This window comes from Juglans microcarpa x Juglans regia, chromosome 5D, assembly GCF_004785595.1.
Source record: "Juglans microcarpa x Juglans regia isolate MS1-56 chromosome 5D, Jm3101_v1.0, whole genome shotgun sequence".
NCBI classification, from domain to species: domain Eukaryota; kingdom Viridiplantae; phylum Streptophyta; class Magnoliopsida; order Fagales; family Juglandaceae; genus Juglans; species Juglans microcarpa x Juglans regia.
Genome location: NC_054602.1, coordinates 5,428,266 through 5,447,337, shown reverse-complemented (window position 1 = coordinate 5,447,337; position 19,072 = coordinate 5,428,266). Strand labels below are relative to the sequence as shown.

The 19,072-nt window shown below is 35.0% G+C and overlaps 3 protein-coding genes across 4 annotated transcripts; 2 read left to right on the top strand and 1 right to left on the bottom strand.

Moving 5' to 3' along the window:
• Window positions 1-6,391: 6,391 nt before the first annotated feature.
• LOC121266348 (pentatricopeptide repeat-containing protein At2g33760) lies at window positions 6,392-8,268 on the bottom strand. The gene has a single exon (XM_041170150.1). The coding sequence runs from the start codon at window positions 8,260-8,262 to the stop codon at window positions 6,478-6,480; it is 1,785 nt and encodes a 594-aa protein (XP_041026084.1). The 5' UTR covers window positions 8,263-8,268; the 3' UTR covers window positions 6,392-6,477.
• Window positions 8,269-8,580: 312 nt separating this feature from the next.
• LOC121266349 (3-deoxy-manno-octulosonate cytidylyltransferase, mitochondrial-like) lies at window positions 8,581-12,742 on the top strand. Of its 2 annotated transcripts, none has more exons than XR_005940782.1 (8): window positions 8,581-8,835; window positions 9,574-9,619; window positions 10,450-10,536; window positions 10,630-10,754; window positions 11,109-11,248; window positions 11,337-11,396; window positions 11,471-11,581; window positions 12,385-12,742. XR_005940782.1 is itself a non-coding variant. In XM_041170151.1 (8 exons), exons 1-8 carry the CDS (start codon window positions 8,581-8,583, stop codon window positions 12,475-12,477), a joined length of 909 nt encoding a protein of 302 aa, XP_041026085.1. In that variant the 3' UTR covers window positions 12,478-12,742. The 2 variants fall into 2 exon arrangements, 1 of the variants encoding a protein (XP_041026085.1); XM_041170151.1 differs by having other exon boundaries at window positions 11,345-11,396.
• Window positions 12,743-14,857: 2,115 nt separating this feature from the next.
• On the top strand, window positions 14,858-18,807 carry LOC121264795 (cysteine-rich receptor-like protein kinase 10). The gene is made up of 7 exons (XM_041168095.1): window positions 14,858-15,680; window positions 16,709-16,852; window positions 16,958-17,079; window positions 17,155-17,365; window positions 17,810-18,047; window positions 18,128-18,278; window positions 18,412-18,807. The coding sequence occupies exons 1-7, from the start codon at window positions 14,858-14,860 to the stop codon at window positions 18,730-18,732; spliced, it is 2,010 nt and encodes a 669-aa protein (XP_041024029.1). The 3' UTR covers window positions 18,733-18,807.
• Window positions 18,808-19,072: the final 265 nt, after the last annotated feature.

Here is a 19,072-nt window from a genome sequence, read left to right as displayed (position 1 = left end):
CAAGAAGTTCGCTGTGAGGTGGGGTCTTCAAGTTTTGTGATTGTCCCATTTTTTAAAACTGAGCCACGTGCCGGAAACAACAGATTGGTGGTGTCATCTCACACATCCCCAGTGTCGTTTGCCTGTGCGTTTTGAGGGGTCTTTAACGTTTCTCTGACTATTGTCAGGGATAAATAATAATTACAGTTATTATTATATAAATATCGTTCAATTATTTTAAAAAAATAATAAATATAAAATTTATATAAAAATAAATTAATTTTTTAATAATAAATTCTATTTTTTTTTAAAACTATTTTACGATATTTACATATTTCATGACTGTATGTAACATTACTCTTTGTTATTAAAGAATCATTCCCTCATCGGATACAAAATTGTTTCATTTCATATAATCTCATTTTATTATTAAAATTTTGAGTTCCGCTTCTAAACAGTTGGGTTGTTATTAGAAGAAAAACAACCCTCATTTTATCTGATATCATGTTGAAAATTACATAATAATTTTAATAGTATGATTCATACTGAATAACTTTATTTGTAGAATACACCTCCATGAAGAAAAACTTGCTCTACTTCCGTCTCTCTGCACTACCGCCCAAGAGCAAAGTCAGTTCTACCGCCGCCATCTCAGTCCGATGCCGATCGTCCGTTGCCTACCTTAGTGTTTCCCACCTTCGTACCCCGATGGATTTCGCACCACCGTCGCCAACATATATTTCTTCCACCTGGGTCTCGCACTCTCAGCCCATTCATTTGCTTTAGCACGTCTCGCACAACTACCCATTCCGATGCAGTCACCACCGTCCTTCTATCGTCCTCTAGTCATCGTATAAATGTTTTGATTTTTTTCTATCAAAATGGTAGATTCTATGAATTTTTTTTCTATGCCGAATCTACATGTGATTTTATTTTTCTCAACCCAAATAAAATGTAAGGCATTATCTGGAACAAACAATGATGGGCTATGTGATTTTTTTTTTCACAACCCAAATAAAATGCCAAATCTGACAATGTGCATTACAAAATATGCAAAGAATTATTTGGAACCTAGACAATCAAGAACAAACCTAGCATTTCTTGTGATAAGTGGGGTGGGCGGCATCAATGGGAGTGGTGGAAGAGAGGAGAGGGGCGACGTCGATGGATTTGAGGGCGTCGATATAGATTTGATCGAGCAGAGTGATGAGTGAGCAGGTGAGGGATTTGATATCCTTCATGGTTTTTTTACTGTCTGCCGCACTCCATTATTAGTCCATAGATGGACAACATGGCACAAACTTATTGAGGGCTGTTTTCAACCTGATAACAACATGACCTTTGAAAACATATTATCTAGAATTTTACATCTTATATTCTGTCATCTCATTATTAATTTTTTTAAATGTTTACATAAAATATAATAACCAATTCAAAAATTTTAAATCTTATAATAATAATAATAATAATAAATAATAATATTTTTTCAATTTTCAATTTTCATATCAATTTATCTTATCTCAACTCACTACCCAAACGACACCTCAATCGAAAGAAGAAAATTTCTTTGGATTTATTGTTCAAGTTTGAATTTTAAGACTACGGTTAGATATTGAGATGAGTCGAGTTGTATTGTTAATAATAATATTTTGTAGATTCTATTGAGATGAATTTAACTTTTTTAGCTTAAGATGAGTCTAACTTTTTAAGTTGAAATGTATGAATTAGGTTGAAATGAGTTTAATTTTTTTTTATGAAAAATTCAAAAAGTAATGAAACTTATCAACGATTGATTTGAAATGAGTTAAATTTTTTATTATTTACCGAGATTTTGTCTTTGATATCAATACTTTTAGCTCGTGTATTTCTATTTTACTATGCTTTATTATATTTTTTTATTTTTCTTAAAACTCTTTCAATATATATATATATATATGTATATGTATATATGTGTGAGAAGGGTTATGATTATAAAAGGATTTCATAATACTTTATCTATACTTTATAATAAAAATAACTTATAATATGATGTTTCTCTAGAAAAAAACTCTCTCCCTTCTTTCTAAATTCTCCCAAACTCCAGACCCAACGATAGGGGGTGGGAGCTTCGGCTCCTCCCTCCCCCCCCCCCCCCCCCCCCCCCACTTTTTTCCTTTCCCCTCCCTTCTCTTCTTGTTCATTTTATTTTCTGTGTAGTGTTTTTTAGTTTTTTTTTAGGCCAAATAAGGGAGGATCGCTGTTCGGATCTTTCCAGCCGTTGCCCTTCTACACGCGCTCCACTGGGATGATGCCCTACCGCCGATCTTCAAGACCACCAAATTCGACGTCTATCGGAGTGGAGCGTAGCCCGCACACTCGAGACGAAGTTCCAGATCTCGTCGACATGTGACCATCACGCTCCATCAAAGAGCCATCTGCCAACGCCACGCTCAGCTTCTTTGGCATCCCTGATTCCGGAACTTTTAAGATTGACCATCAGCTTTCCTCTCAGAGTGACTAGTGTTTGTACGTGCCACTGACGACGCAGTGTGCACCGTTCATTCATTTTTTGTTTTGTTTTGTTGTTTTGTTTTAGTGTTTTTGTTGTTGTTTGTTTTTCTATTCTTTTGTTTTTTTGTTGACCAGAGTGAGGTGTTAAGCCTTTGGATCAGAAGCAATCTGAGGCAAGATTTGTTTAAGAGTGATGGGCAATGTTACGGCTGGTGATCGTACGGCCAGTGCTAGCATGTAGGTGCTGCCTGCGCAATGGAGGCTGTTTTGTTCATGTGTGAGCTGGGTGCTCGTGCCGTCAGGACTCGAGATGCCGATGCGGTGGGCGTGATGTTCGGGATCATACCAGTGCTTGTGGTTCTGTAGTTGTTAATGTGTTTATTTTGTAGTTTATTTATTATTTTAGTTATTAATAAAATAGAAATAGGCTATTGGATTTTGTGTCTATAACAGTGTCTCGTACTCTTCTCTTATGGGAGAACAGAAGAGATTTTTAAGTTCTGTTTTACAGAGTGCTTTCTCTGTTAGGAGAGAGTTTGTTGAAAATTTAAGATAATGTCCACCATAAATAAATTTGTGTGTGGGAAAGCCCCATAGCTGATGCATAGATTAGCTTATAGTTTAGATTTTTCATGTATTGATAAGTTACAATTGTAACTTCAGTTCATTAATAAAATGAGTTTGTTTCCATAAAAAAAAAAACTTATAATATGATGTATCACATCAAAATATGTTAATTTATAAATTTGTTTTAATAAAATCACTTTATAGCTAAAATATTTTTCTATATATATAAATATCTATAAATTTGTTTTCAATTTTCGTGATTATGAGAACTGGGACGATGGCTATTTCACGATAAGAGAAACTCCGATTTTCTATTTCTATTTCACCTATCAAAATTCAAACCTAATGAATGGTTTTTTTTTTTTTTTTTTTTTTTTTTAATAAGTGATAAAGTTTTCAACTTGAGCGAACAGATTTCAAAGCAAACTTCAGTAAAGTAAGTTAGTAACACCACTCTCTCTCTCTCTCTCTCTCTCTCTCAAATTCATGCATGCATTTTGCCGTGTCTCTCTCGAATGTCAAAGCAAACTTAAAGCAACAGACTACAGTACCTTTGAAGTCGAGCGTCACGCATTGTCAATACTCTATTCATCTACCATGGCGTTGCATTTTGAAATCCCCATCCTCATCTCTCGAAATCCGACTTATCCAACGTCATTGGCGTATGAGCTCTTCATAAATCGACACTGTTGTATACCATCAAAGCCAGCTCTTGTCTATCCAATCCCGACTATTTCTTTACCTTTTTTTACTTCTTTTGATAAAGTAGGTTTTAACTTCAATCACGCCATCATAGTGGATTAATTACATGCTATTGGCTATGGCTTCTAGCTCCTTTTATCTATAAATCGTCATTGTTATTAGAGGATTCAATTTTCACCCATTTTTACAGTACAATGTGATTTTTTTAGAACAGACAAAAAATGGTTTGATCAAAACTGAGGAAATTATTCTAATACAAGAAAATATATTTATAATTGTGAATTATATAACTACAGCATAATCATTTTAAAAAAAATAAATAAAATATGAGACTTATATAAAAAGATTAATTTTTTAAAAGTAGACTCTATTATTTTTCAAAAAAATTACGCGAAATTTATGCACTTCACGACTGACTGTATGAAAAATTACTCGATATGTATGTATAGATAAGATTAAATTGTTGATGATATCTTACTGAATAATTAAATATATCAACACTGACGTTCCTATAAGATCGTGAAAATAATAGCAGCATAGAATATGCTTATATGAGCTGTCCTGTAACAGAGTATGGCCCCAAATTTAAGAAGAAATTTACATGGGGCCATCTATTTTTAGTTCCTTTTTGTCTTTTACTTCTTGTTGTTTTTGGTGGAGGAGACACATGCTCATAATTGCGAAGGAGAATCCCATATGCTCATTGCATCATGGTGGGATCCTTCAATTGATTGCTTAGGAGATTATCCTCCACGTTCTTTTGATTTTGAAGTCTCTTTCCTAGATAAATTAAGAAATAATTCCTAATTTATGTGTAACAATATATGTTACTTGAATAACCAAGAGTTTTCGTCTGAGAAATGAGCTACTTAAATTTAATGACCATTTAATATAGTTTAATATATTAATTACTTAAATAATAACCACTTCATTATTAATGATTCACTTATAATAATTTTTTTTATAATTATTTATAATATATTTTACAATCAACCAATGCAAGTATGTAATTTTATTAAAAATAAATGTTAATTTTATAAAATTAACTTTAATTTAATATATAATTAGAAAATTGTTTTATGGAAATAAATGGTCGGAATACGGTTTAGATAAATTATTATAGGATTTACCAAAACAATTGTCCACCTACCAAGTAAAGACTAAAGTCATGGGCTCTACCAAAACAAGTGTCCACCTACCAGTTCTGTATTTTTTACTATTTAGTTTTGCTTTTTTACTTTTAATCCCAGCGTCACTAATTGTAATTTTCATGAATTGATTATTATTTTTTTAATTTATAGATAATAAATTAATTTCTTAGAAAAACACAAGTATCAAACCGAGGGAACCTTGGAGCCGGAAACACCACAGATGGTACTGCCAGCCAGCCAGCCCACGTGTTTATTATTTCAAAGAGAACTATTACGGATTATATAAAAATAAATTTATAAATTATTATAGTCTAGAATGATATGTTAGATATATTTTATATTAAAAATAATTATATAATTTGATATATTATATCAAATTATATTATTTTATAGATTTATTTTTATATAATCTATTTATAATTAAAGTAATTTTCTATTTTAAAACGTTTAAAGAATCACTGAGGCCACCTCGGAAGAGGCCCAAGACAACAGCAGCGAAGCATTTCCGAAAGAAACGGGAATGTGTGTCAAACCAACCCGTCTACACAGCTGGACCAAAATGAAAGAGAGCCTCGCAAATAAAAACATTTGATGACAACCAGCGAAGCAGAGAGAAGCCATTAAACAATTCGCATAGGGCAATGGCCGAGTACTCACTTTATACCATCTAAAGCCAACCGAGTCCTTTGCTCTACAACGTAACGTGAAAAACACATGTTTCCCACAGTTAACATAACATGATTTGATGGGTAAGCGATTTAGATGCCATTTAAATATTAAGTTGAGATAAAATAAATTAAAATAAAAATTAAAAGTTTAATAAAATATTATTTTTTTAATATTATTATTATTTTGAGATTTGAAAAAATTAAATTATTTATTATATTTTATATAAAAATTTAAAAAAATTATAATAATTAGATAAAATGAGTTGAGATTAATTTTATATCCAAACCGAGCCTAAATTGTTTGTATAAATCAAATCATACACAGTCAGTATGATATAAAGGATGCATCATTCGTACTGAATTGTAAAGAAATAAATATATAGACTATTTTCTCATATTGTTCGTGTTCCATTCCCAACAACGAATCATTTATTATTTGGTTTCATAGATGCTTTCAACTTATCTCATATTATTAATACATTTAAACATCATTTAAATATAAATACTTTTTAATTTCAAAATTTTCATATAATTATTACCTAATTATAACAACTTTTCTAAACTTTTAAATAAAACACAAAAAATAATTTAATTTTTTCAAATTTCAAAATAAAAACTATATTAAAAAATTATATTATAACAATATTTGGACTTTATAATATTTTTATACAACTTTTTATCTCTCATTTCTCAAAATCTCTTAAAACATCTTAATTCAAATTATTTCACTACTATTTCAGATTTATCATCTCATTTTTATATCTAAACAAGGGCTTACTTATAAATTACACATACAAGGAGGGAGGGAGGGAGGGAGAGAGAGGGAGGGTCAGTTATCCCTTAACTGCCTTTGATGAACCTTTACTCATTGATAATCAAGTTAGCAAAATTGTCAAGCCTCAACAAGCAAATGGAACTTATCACCAGTAATCAAGACAGGAACACGAACCATTATTAAAGTGGTGGAAGCGAAGCTTATCCCGGACAATAATTTCTCTGTTACAGACAGCTGATATATACTTAATTGCTGAATGACAGTCCTCGCACATTCTTAGGTTTTTAACAACCCTGATGACCATGCCAACGCTGGTCTTCAACAATCCAAATGCTATCGCAAGCTTCTCACTATGGTACCTGAGAGCATACTCCCTCTCCTCTTCTTCCAACTCGTGCATCACCGACTCGGATGCCGGTACATATCCTGCTTCTCTACACCGCAACATCAAATCGTCTAAATACCTATATATCTCATCTGTCTCGGGGTGGGACTTGTCACCCATGCTGAACAAGTGAGTCTTATGGTCAACCTCTACCGTGCTATAGCCAACTTGTTTCTTTAGGCCTCTTCTGATCATCATATTTCTAACCAATTCTACTCGATCCATCTTACCAGCCAATGCATAAATATTTGAAAGCATGACATAATGACCCGGATTTTCAGGTTCTACAGCTAAGAGATGCTCAGCAACTTGCACTCCGAGATCAAACTTCTTATGCATCTTGCATGCCCCAAGCATTGCAGTCCAAACAGCTGGAGTCAGCTCCCCAGGGTTCAAGTCTTTGACAAATTGATAAGCTTCATTGAGAAGTCCAGCCCGCCCATGCATATCAACCATGCAAACATGATGTTCAACTCCAGGCACCAAGCCATACTCTTGCTTCATGTCTGCAAAGGCACGGCGCCCTTCCTGAATGAGCCCTGCATGGGCACATGCGGACAATACAGCAACAAAAGTGATATTGTTAGGACGTGGACCCTGAATTTGCATTTGTCCAAACAGCTCCATTGCTTCTCTACCATAACCATGAATTCCATATCCGGAAATCATAGCCGTCCAAGCAATTACATTCCGTTCACTCATCAAATCAAATACGTTTCGCGCTTTGATCACATTCCCACATCTACAATACATATTAATCAAAGAAGTACCAAGAACCACATTGACATCAAAGCCATTACTGACAACATAATCATGCACCCTACATCCCAAACCAATTGCCCCCAACTGAGCACAAGCCGACAATACACTCACAAACGTTGAGGAGTCTGGCTCAACACCCAACTCTCGCATCTGATCAAACAAGCCAATCGCTTCCCTTGAGAGCCCATTTTGGTCGTACCCCGAAATCATGGAATTCCAAGTGACAATCGTTTTCTCCGGAATTCTATCAAACAGTCTGCGGGCGATACTTAATTCACTGGACTTCGCATAGAACGCAACAAGTGCAGTCTGAACATATGAATCTGAGCCGTATCCACGAACCAAAACATTAGAATGAATGCTTCTGCCAAGTCTCAATGCAGAGAGATCCGCGCACGCTTTGATCACGGACGTGAAAGTATAATTGGACGGCGAAATATCCGCAAGGAGCATTCGGCGGTAGAACCAGACGGCGTCGTATGGGAATCCAAACTTGGAGGAGCCTTTGATGAGCGAATTGAAGAGAAAGGAGTCAGGGTTTGAGACTGTGAGGAAGAGCTGGCGAGTGTAGGTTATTGAACCCGCGGCGCAAGCCAGCGTGAGAAGTTTGGTGAGAAGGGCTAGGTTGCAGTGCTTGCCTAAGACAACGATCTGGGCGTGGGCTTGTTGGAGGGGTCTGACACGTGGGCCTGCTCTGAGAACAGCTTGGTAGGCCTGAGACTGCGAGTGTGGCTCTCCGTGTTGAAGGTTGATTTGCTGATTTCCTCGTTGTTTGGCTTCCATGAAAATCTGCCATGAAAATGAGAGAAAGAGAGGGAAAGTTTTGAAGTTCAAAACTTCGAAGCAGCCAAGCTGGTACTGAAATTTCTCGCAGCAACTGCGGACAAGATACTGTTGTCATTTTCTTTTCAGGGTGATGAAGACGAAGTGTACCGTTTTGGAAGCCACGTGAAAGGTGAAAAAACGGCACTTTCATTTCCCGCCGTTACGAAGCTTCCTTCCCAATCACACAACTATAAACACGCGCTGTCACCCCCACTTTCAACACGCGCCACTTCTCCCCACCGTTCCCGAGAGAACCTAGCGTTGAACCACTAAACGATGAGTCCCACATCGACCACTTCCTCTGCCACTTCTTCTTCCTCAGGCTCCAACAGCACCACCAGTTCATGGCTCGTGCAGGGCCTACTGGCCGGAGCTGCCATTGCGGCCGCGGCTGGAGCTTACGCAGTGATTTCTGCGCGCAGATCCGCGAGATTTCGGAGTCAGGTGATTGGAATCATCCCGGCTCGTTTCGCTTCCTCCAGATTCCAAGGCAAACCACTGGTCCCAATCCTCGGAAAACCCATGATTCAGGTCTTACATTCCTACACTCCCGTTTCTTTAGTCTTTTAATCTAATTTCACTTTTTCTTCGTATATTTTTAGTTATGGCTCAACGGATCTCATTTGAACTTTGATTTTCAGAATTGCAGAAGTTTCTTTTTTCTTAATGGATCGAATTTATTCTTAGCCCGCCCAAAAGCAGAACCGAGGAAAATTTAGAAAAAAATTGATAATAACTAAATAACCAATTCAAAGTAGCTGGATGCATGCTTTAATAGATTAAAAATGGCGGAGTTGTTTCCACGCACATGCTTTATTATACGTTCTTTTTATGGAGCAATCAATTGTTTGTAGCCAAATTCTTGCTTACCAAACTAGTATATGCATTTTCGGACCTGCTGAGTAAGATGGCATTGGCTTCGTAAACTGATTCAAAGAAGAGTGAGTGAGTGGTGTAGCATCCGACAGTTCAGCGAGAGTACGTGAAGATCCTCTCGTACAGATGTGGACTTCGTGCTTGTGTAAATAGTACATGGTTGATCTCAGAAAACAGTCTGTTCAGTGTATTTGTGCATATTGATTTACTAGCATTTAAATTGAATGGGGTGCAAGTGTAGCATGTTTTTCGTAAGACACTAATATTTGTTTTAATCCATGTGAAAGCTCTTCTGTTCCTCGTTCCAACTGTTAATCTTCACATACTATTTTTCCCTGCGATGATTTTCCATGTTCTATAGATTTTTTTCAACTATTTTCTTTTGCCTTGCAGAGAACATGGGAAAGAGCCAAACTTGCAACCACATTAAACAAACTTGGTATGTCCTGTAATTGAGCTATATATTTGTTTATTTTCAAAATATTGTTGCTGTTCTAAAGATGATTGGTTCTATATATTGTTACTGGGGAGAACATCCTTTTGATGTTTTTATATTTTTATTTTTGATAAGTAATAATTTTATTTAAAGAAATAGGCATAAGTCCAAGTAGACAGGACGTATACAAAGGAAACACTTACTACTTCCAAAAACAAAAAGAAACTGACATTTAGAACTGTATGTTTTGACATTTAGGGTGCTTCAGGTTATAATCATAAAAACATTCCAATATTTTGCTGTATTTGGATACACTATAGAGAGCGAGAGAGGGGGGAGGGGGGGACTCATAAAGTGTCGCTATGAAATTCTAAGATCTCCTGGCATTTTGTTGGGGTTAAGTTTTGAGAGTCTATCTCATGGCATGTGCTGCATTCTTTATTTATGCTACGCTGAAAGATGCGGGTTTTGTGGGTCTCATAGATGCAGCTAAGGCCACTGAGTCTTGCGTTCTGTTTCTTCCTACATCATCGCCGTTCAATTCCATTCTGGAGACCAGATGACATTATCAGTGGTGTAGATCGCATCATGTGTAATCTTATACTGTGCATATAAATGGCTATGGTTACAAAATGCCATAATGTTTGCCAATTAGGTTGACAACTTAATTTCACTTTGATTCTTCTCCCTGTTGCATGGGAAGCTATGATGTTAGGAGTCATGTTGGAATTCATGCTGTCAGCATATAACAAGATGGCAAATTGGTTTAAGATAAACTTTGTAGATCTCTCTCTCTCCTCCAACTTATTATATATGATTTCTTCTGCAACAAGTTGTGGCCACCGATGATGAGAGGATTGCAGAAATCTGTCAAGGATTTGGAGCTGATGTGATAATGACATCAGAATCTTGCCAAAATGGTAAGACCAATGGATCTACCTTAGTATTTTTGCAACTTATCTTTTTAAAACACAAGGCGATTCATAAACTCGAGTTGATTGCTTGATTTTCAGGAACTGAACGATGCAACGAGGCACTTCAATATCTTCGGAAGAAATTTGACATTGTTGTTAACATTCAGGGGGATGAGCCTCTTTTAGAGCCTGAGATAATAGATGGGGTTGTTAAAGCTCTGCAGGTATCCCTCTGCATGTTTTTTCTAGATGAGATTGTACATTGTAACTTCTCTTAACTTAGAATGTAACTTGAGATTTTTTATAATTAGGGTGTACACTAAAAAATGGATGGCAGTTTAGGAGGGTAAAATATAATTTTCCCTTTTTAATTGATAGAGACAAGAATATGGTTAACTCCCGAACCCGTCTCTTATCTTTGACACCCAATATATTGTTTAGTAAATGTTATATATACAACAGCTCCGAAGTACTCTTTTGATTTGGACTCTAGTTTTTGAACCGCTGGGTCAGCAATGACTTGTTTCACCCCCTCCCCCTTTTTCTATATATTAATCAGTTTAGTTCAAGTAATGCAGGCATCCCCAGATGCTTTGTTCAGCACTGCAGTTACGTCCTTGAAACCTGAACATGCATCTGATCCAAATCGTGTGAAATGTGTGGTGGACGCTCATGGATATGCAATCTATTTTTCAAGGGGTCTGATCCCGTATAACAAGTAAGTTTACTTGTGTTTCCTATATGGATGCACTACAGAATAGAACTTCTAGCTGGCTAGTAATGTTTCACTCATATCTTCATGTAAGAAACGCAGGTCGGGGAATGTCAATCCACAATACCCATATTTGCTTCATCTTGGTATCCAGGTATTGCTTTTCCTTGTGAACTTTTACTTTTCTGTTTGGTTTTTCATCCTGATGCATTTCTTCTGTCTTTCCAGAGCTATGACGCACAGTTTTTAAAGATATATCCAGAGCTTCCACCTACTCCATTGCAACTAGAAGAAGATTTAGAGCAGCTCAAAGTCCTTGAGAATGGATATAAGATGAAGGTAACTGTCTATCTTTGGTTTGAGTTGTTGTATTCCTTCATCAATTATCCATTATTTGTATCTTATTGGATATGGCATTAAAGTTTCCTCTGTGTGTATGTGTGCTCGCACGTGTGGTGCAAGAGAGAAAGATATCACTGGCGTTTCTAAGATCTTAAGGTTTGGCATAAATTAAGCATACTTTCAAAGTAGAGTGAATTCTATCAGCCCCGCCTAGTCAGTCTACCAGGTTGACTTGTAATTTCTAGTCCTGGCTTTAAAGCTATGGAGCTCTTTTTAGTCCGGAAAAAGACCCATATTTATTATATTTCTAAGCAAAGCTATTTTTTCTATTAAATATTTATTAAACGAGAATCAGGAGGCATTTTTTTCCTTATTTCTTTCCTGAGCACGTGTCCCATTTTTACATCCTCTACGTTCCTTGCATGAATGCCACTTACAATTGAAGTCTGCAATCAGCAGCAATCTAAGACTGCCACCTAAACTATCCACAAGTTTCTACATCTTTGTGAACGACAATGTATATTGCTCGACTTGTTTTGATTGTTTAAAAATGCGAAAACATGTTTAATAACGGAGTTTACTGTAGTATATTAGCAGATGCCTCTTAGATTTATGTTTTTTTTTTTTAAATCTGCTTTGTACCCCGTCTACTATTTTGCCATTTTAGTTAATGTCTGAACCAATTGGCTTTTGTACTTATAAACTCTTAGCTTGTGACTTGTTAATCTCTCCTAGAAAATGGCCTTTGAAACTTGTCCCCGAATCAGAAAGTTGATATTTTTTTGCCGATTCTCTCACAGGTGATCAAGGTCGACCATGATGCTCATGGTGTCGACACACCAGAAGATGTGAAAAAGATAGAATCTTTGATGCGGGAACGAAATCTGTCCTAATTCTCAACCAAAAGAAGAAGAAGAAGGAAAAAAGAAAGAAAGAAAGAACTAGCTTATTATTAGCTCATCCACAACGAAAACTAGCAGGATCCAGAAGTTCTTAATGTGGCAGATTCAGTAACCCTTCGCTGTAATAACGTTTAGAATTCTATAGACTTATCCATTTGTTTCCAAATTTTGGTGGTGTATCCCCAAAGCAAGCCCGTTTGTGCTAGCTAGATCTCTTGCCGTAAGCTATATAATTTAGAGAAAGTATATTTGCAACTATGAATTGTGTAATCGTTCCGTAATTATTTTGAAAAAAGTGAATAAAACATAAAATTTATATAAAAAAAATTAATTTTTTAATAGTAAATTCTACTCTTTTATTATGTGTCGGTTAGGCACTTCACGATTATATGTAAAATTACTCATACACCTCCTAAAAAAAACACACTAATTTCTAAATTTCCGTCTTCTTGATAGAGAGCCATATGATGCCGACCGATGCAAATTGTCAACCCCTCTGGCCAATGAGATAAAAAGATTCCTCCAAGTTAGAAAAATATGTATTCGAATTTTTGCTTAAATTTGAGAATTGAAGTGGGAGAGAGATATACAATATTTATTGAAAAAAAATTACTATGTCGTCCACTACTTACCGCTCTATTTGATTGTTCATTGATTTTTTTTTTTTTACTTAATAATTAAGAAAATAATTTTTAGTGTAAGCTGCAAGCGGCACAGTGCAGCTCATATTTATTTGTCTGTAGGAACTGAACTACTTCATTTATCTATATAATCTATATTACCTTATTATAAAATGAGTTAATTGATACTTAATTAAATTTTTTGAACAAAAACGTTGAATTGATTGCATTAAATAGCCTAATCTTGAGAAGATCCTGTGTCGATTTTCTTTAAGTAATAATAGCCACAACCCACTATCATTAGAATATTTCAGAAAAAAAAATAAATAAATAAATCACGTCAAATGAGACCTTCGTTATACATTTTCCTTCTTGCAGCGAAGAAGATGATGGTTTTGGAAGCTTGCGATTCCTTGAGGAGAAAGATCAAAGCAATTTACGTACGGTCGTTCGGTCTTTATATTGGACTAGTTACAACTGCCATATATAAGAACTGCCACCAATTATTTTCAATGTAAATTACAAATTGTGATTCCCTCCCTTACCTTTGTTTTTCCTCACTGCTATTAATGTATTAGGAGTAATTAATAATAATAATAAAATGTTCTTGTTTTCTTAGGCTGGATTTTTTATTTTAGGAAAATACTAGTATGTCTACTCATTTTAACTGTTTATATATTTATTTTTCCTTAATGATTAAGACAGTTACTTTTAATACATTAATATATTTTTTATTTTTTAAAAATATTTAAATATGTTAAAAAGAAAAAGAATAAAAAAGAAAAAATCAAGTTTGTGCTTGGCTCATTTTGACCGATAGTTATTTTGTAACTTTTTTTTTTAAATTTTTTTATTCACATTTTTAATATATTTAAATATTATTAAAAAAATACATCAATATATTTAAAATTATTTTTTTAATCATTAAGTAAAAAAAAAAAAAAATTATCAAATGGCGGTCAAATTAGAAAGCAAAGGAGATTTTTCCTTGTGCTATCGGCACGTCCACCGGTCATTGTTGAGGACAGCCTAACATGACTTTTTTTTCTTTGGTCAGCTAAATTTTCCAGAAAATGACCCTTTCCATTGCATTTCTCTTTTCCATTCACTATCAACTTTGAATCTGAAAGTGTTATAATATGAGCATGCGTAGTTGTTATGATTATGACAAAAACTAGTACGAAATTGTCAAACAAAGGCCATTGTGTTTAACCTTGCTTTCCCGTAGCCAATTAACAACTACCGTAGAAAATTTCAGCGGTAGCAACAAAATCGAAAAACAAAGAAAAATTACAACACGTATATTTTTTTTTTATTTTTTATTTTCACTTACTAAATATGTATTATATGAATATGAGAAGAGAAATTCCTTTATTTTAATAAGAGTAAAACAAAATAAAAAATATGATATATAGTATAGGGATGATGAGTAGAAGAATTCAAATGATAATATCTAAAAGTTTAAAAAATTAAGATCAACATAGAAATAAGTAGGTTTGGATGTACAAAATATCTCATCTCATTTTATTATTATAATTTTTTTAAATTTTCATATAAAAATATAATAAATAATTTAATTTTTTAAAATTTTAAAATAAAAAAATATTAAAAAATTATATTTAATAATATTTTATTTAATTTTCAACGAAACATCTATCTCTTCTAAAATATCTATCCAAATCCAAATCTTATGATCTTGCCCACAATGTTCGTTCACAATAGCAGGAGAGGTACGTACGTAGGTCCTGATAATGGATTCCAACCTATGCATCACCCTTTTGGGATTCTCCTTTATGATCATCTTCCTCAGCCAAACCCGAACTAAAGTTGCTGCAACGTCTAACTACCTCCACCATTATTGTCCAAACACGACCACTTTCACCACCAACAGCACCTACCAATTCAACCTCAATCGACTCCTCGCTTCCCTCTCATCCAACGCCTCCCGCAACGAGGGATTCCACAAAGCCACCGCCTCCGATGAAACGGTCTACGGCCTCTTCCTCTGTCACGGAGATATCCCCGCCGACTCCTGCCGAGCCTGTGTTGCTGGCGCAGCCAGAGACTTAGTCGAGCGCTGCCCCGAGGAGAAAGTGGCCGTGGCCTGGTACGACGAGTGCATGCTACGCTACTCAGACCAGCGTTTCTTCTCCAGCATGGACCCCGTACCTTCCGCTTACACGTGGAGCACCCAGAATGTTTCGGAGGCAAACCTATTTGACGAGCTGGTGAGAGCAACAATGGAGGAGTTGGCAAGCGAGGTGATCAAAGATGTAGGGTCGGGGGCCAAGAAGTTTGGGACGAAAGAAGCGAATTTCACAGGGTCACAAAAGCTTTACACTCTTGCCCAATGCACGCCGGACCTCTCGCTTCATGACTGCAATAGGTGTCTGCAGATAGCCATAGCGAGTCTGCAGAGTTGTTGTGGTGGAAAGCAAGGGGGCAGAGCTCTGTTTCCAAGTTGCCATGTTAGGTTTGACGTGCACCCGTTTTACCAGGCAGTAAAAAAAAGGGCCCCAACGCCTACTGCAGCATTTCTTCCTCCATCTTCTCTTCCGGCGAGAAAACCGAAAGGTTTGTAGTTAATGGGCTTTAAAAAAAAAACCGGAAAATTGGATTGGTTGAATCGGATCATATCGGATCTAACCGGTGGTTCGGTCCAATACGGTTCTGGCTCTTAAGTCTTAAGGATTAAAATTAATCCTAAATCAATACGGTACCGGTTGAAATCCTGATATCATTATTTAAATTTATTGATCTTATAACATAAATTAATCTTATAATGTTTAATATAATATTTGATATAACATATAAATTTTAGGCTCTCTTTAGATATATAGATGGTTTTATCTCGTCTATCTTATTATTATAATTTTTTTAAATTCTCATACAAACTATAATAAACAATTCAATTTTTTCAAATTTTAAAATAATAATAATATTAAAAAATAATATTATAACAATATTTTATTCAACTCATTTAAAACCATCTCAAAAAAGCCCTTAATCTTATAATATAAAATTAATATAACATATAATTTTAATTTTAAATATAAACATTAATATTAAGTTATTATTAATATAAACTTATTTTGACATATATATCAATAATAAATACATTTTTTGCATAATAAATAATAATATATAAATATATTATTTTTTAAATATATTTTTTCACATTTGATCGTATATACTTATATAAAAATTCTAGAATTTATATAGACTATAGTTAAATTTAATACTATATTAGTATGTATTAATTATTATAAAATAATATACTTATACTATAATATAAATAGACTAATAGTTTAATATATGTAAATATTATATTATTACTAATATAGATAATTCGTAAAATTTGAAAAATCAAAAATTTCGATTTCGGCACTCGGCAATAAATCTGTCCCATATTAATTCTTAAATTTTTAAAATCATTATCTACTGGATCGGTTCTAAAAAATTTACAAAAAGGAGATCGAAACAAACCCTCTTTGTAATTTTTGCTCAATTCGAAGTAGTGGCATCTTTCTTTTCATTACGAACGACACGCTTCGCCTGATCCATCCGTCAATGAAACAGAATATTTGTATGTGTTTATGCAGGAAAAATTCAATTATCACCGCTGATAATTACTGTCATTGTTACACCAATTTTTGTCTCTCATGCGGCGCTATTCTTCATGGGGTACTACTTCCTCAGTCGGAGATCAGCAAGAAAAAAGTACAATGCCATGCAGGAAGAAAATGGTAATTAAGAAAAACTAACTGATTTTATTTTATTTTTATGCATTATTCTTATTTCTTAATGTTAAATTTGCAGTTAATTATAGTATTAATTATTTTGTTGTGCAGCTGCGAATCACATTACAACTGCAGAGTCCTTGCAATTTGATTTTGCTACAATTGAGGCTGCCACTGGCAAATTCTCAGATGATAACAAACTTGGTGAAGGAGGATTTGGTGCAGTTTACAAGGTGGTTGTGAAGGTTTTACTAGTTTTCTTTTAATTTCTTCTTTTGTGTGTGTCTGTGAATCCAAGTTTATCTCAGGGTACACTTCCTAATGGACAAAGAATAGCTGTGAAGAGGCTATCGAAAAGTTCTAGACAAGGTGCAGGAGAATTTAAAAATGAAATCGTCTTAATAGCCCGGTTTCATCACAAAAACCTTGCAAATCTTTTGGGATTTTGCTTGGAAGGACAAGAGAAGATACTCGTCTATGAATTTGTGCCCAACAAGAGCCTGGACTACTTTCTATATGGTCCGTACCTTACAAGTGTCAAGTGTGTGTGTCTAATATCCTACGTTGTCTAATTTCTTTCAAGGAGGGTTCAGTTACATGTTTGCTTAGCTAATATCTATGTTGTCTAATATCTATGTTGTGCAGTTTACATGAGATGATCACTAGATTGTCTTTCTGTTCTAATCTTTTTCATTTTTTAGTTAATTAAATTAGGTGATATATATATGAATTTAGTTTAGAGTAATATTAAATGCAGTCGTGGAGTAAGCAAGCGCTATATAGCCGTTTTGAAAAAGTGTAGGGTCTACTATTAAAAAATTAGTTTCTTTTCATATAGATCCCATATTTATTCACTTTTTTCAAAGTGATTGTACGGCGCTTATATATTCATGATTGTAACTATCATTTCTATTTAGTGTACTATTCATGTAACCAAAATTCTGAATTTTGATGAACGCGTAGATCCCAAAAGGCAAGGACAACTTGACTGGTCAACACGTTATAGAATTATCGGAGGGATCTCGCGGGGACTTCTTTATCTACACGAAGATTCTCGACTAAAAGTCGTACATCGTGATCTCAAAGCTAGTAACATTTTGTTAGGTGAAAATATGGATCCAAAAATTTCAGATTTTGGCATGGCACAGATTTTTGGAGTCGATCAAACTCAAGGAAGCACCAGGAGGATTGTTGGCACATAGTAAGTTTCGAATGTTCATCTATTTCACTTACACACCAAATTAACAACTGCTGGTTTGCATCAATGATGTTGGTTTGCAGTGGTTACATGTCCCCAGAATATGCTAAATATGGACAATTCTCTGTGAAGTCCGACGTGTATAGTTTTGGTGTTCTGATTCTGGAGATTTTAAGTGGCAAGAAGATCAGTTCTTTCTATCAATCAGATGGTGCTGGACACCTTCTAAACTATGTGAGTAAAAATCAATCTTCTGGTTTTGTTTTCATACGTTGTTTAATTAATGCCCTCATCATCACCATATATGCATGCAAACGAGGGAGGGAGAAGAGTGGCATTGTAACATTTACTTGATAAATGGGTGCAGGCCTGGAACCATTGGATGGCTGGAACGCCCTTGGAACTGTTGGATCCAACACTGGGAGATTCTTACTCGAGAAGTGAAGCAATGAGATGTCTCCATGTTGGCTTACTCTGTGTACAGCACGATCCAGCCGACAGACCCACAATAGGATCCATGTTGTCTCACTCTATTACTCTGCCATCACCAAAACAACCGGCATATTTCTTTCCTTGTCGAACAGAGCAAAAAATGCCGATAAAGGAGCTTGATTCGGATCAGTATACTAGCAAATCAACGCCGCGGTCTGTCGATGAAGCCTCAATCACTGAAGTATGCCCTCGATAGTCTCACTATCCGTTTATCAGTCATGAACCCCATATTGGGACTTGAATTAGGCGTTTAGCTTGTAGTTTTCGAAAGGGAGAAAAAAAAAAAAAAAAAATCTCTTTGGAGTTCATTTTGCTCGAATTTTTCTTAGAACACAGAGCACTGATCTTAAACGCAATAGCAGACTTAAAACCATTACTCTGATGCCAATGCAAGTAATTTTGAGACCTCAACAGTGAACACCAGAGGTGATGATGGTGAAGAAAAAGAATCATGGTAAACCAATAACAAGCCAGTTGAAGTACTAGACTTGCATGCGGCTGCCTAGTCCTTTATACCATATACACCAGTACCTATA

Bases quoted from the DNA above. Each gene is read 5' to 3' on its own strand.
- LOC121266348 (XM_041170150.1), bottom strand. From the start codon at position 8,262: ATGGAAGCCAAACAACGAGGAAATCAGCAAATCAACCTTCAACACGGA.
- LOC121266349 (XM_041170151.1), top strand. From the start codon at position 8,581: ATGAGTCCCACATCGACCACTTCCTCTGCCACTTCTTCTTCCTCAGGC. The intron at 9,620-10,449 runs GTATGTCCTGTA...TTCTGCAACAAG, and splicing joins AACCACATTAAACAAACTTG to TTGTGGCCACCGATGATGAG. The intron at 11,397-11,470 runs GTATTGCTTTTC...CTGTCTTTCCAG, and splicing joins TGCTTCATCTTGGTATCCAG to AGCTATGACGCACAGTTTTT.
- LOC121264795 (XM_041168095.1), top strand. From the start codon at position 14,858: ATGGATTCCAACCTATGCATCACCCTTTTGGGATTCTCCTTTATGATC. The intron at 16,853-16,957 runs GTAATTAAGAAA...TTTGTTGTGCAG, and splicing joins TGCCATGCAGGAAGAAAATG to CTGCGAATCACATTACAACT. The intron at 18,279-18,411 runs GTGAGTAAAAAT...AAATGGGTGCAG, and splicing joins CTGGACACCTTCTAAACTAT to GCCTGGAACCATTGGATGGC.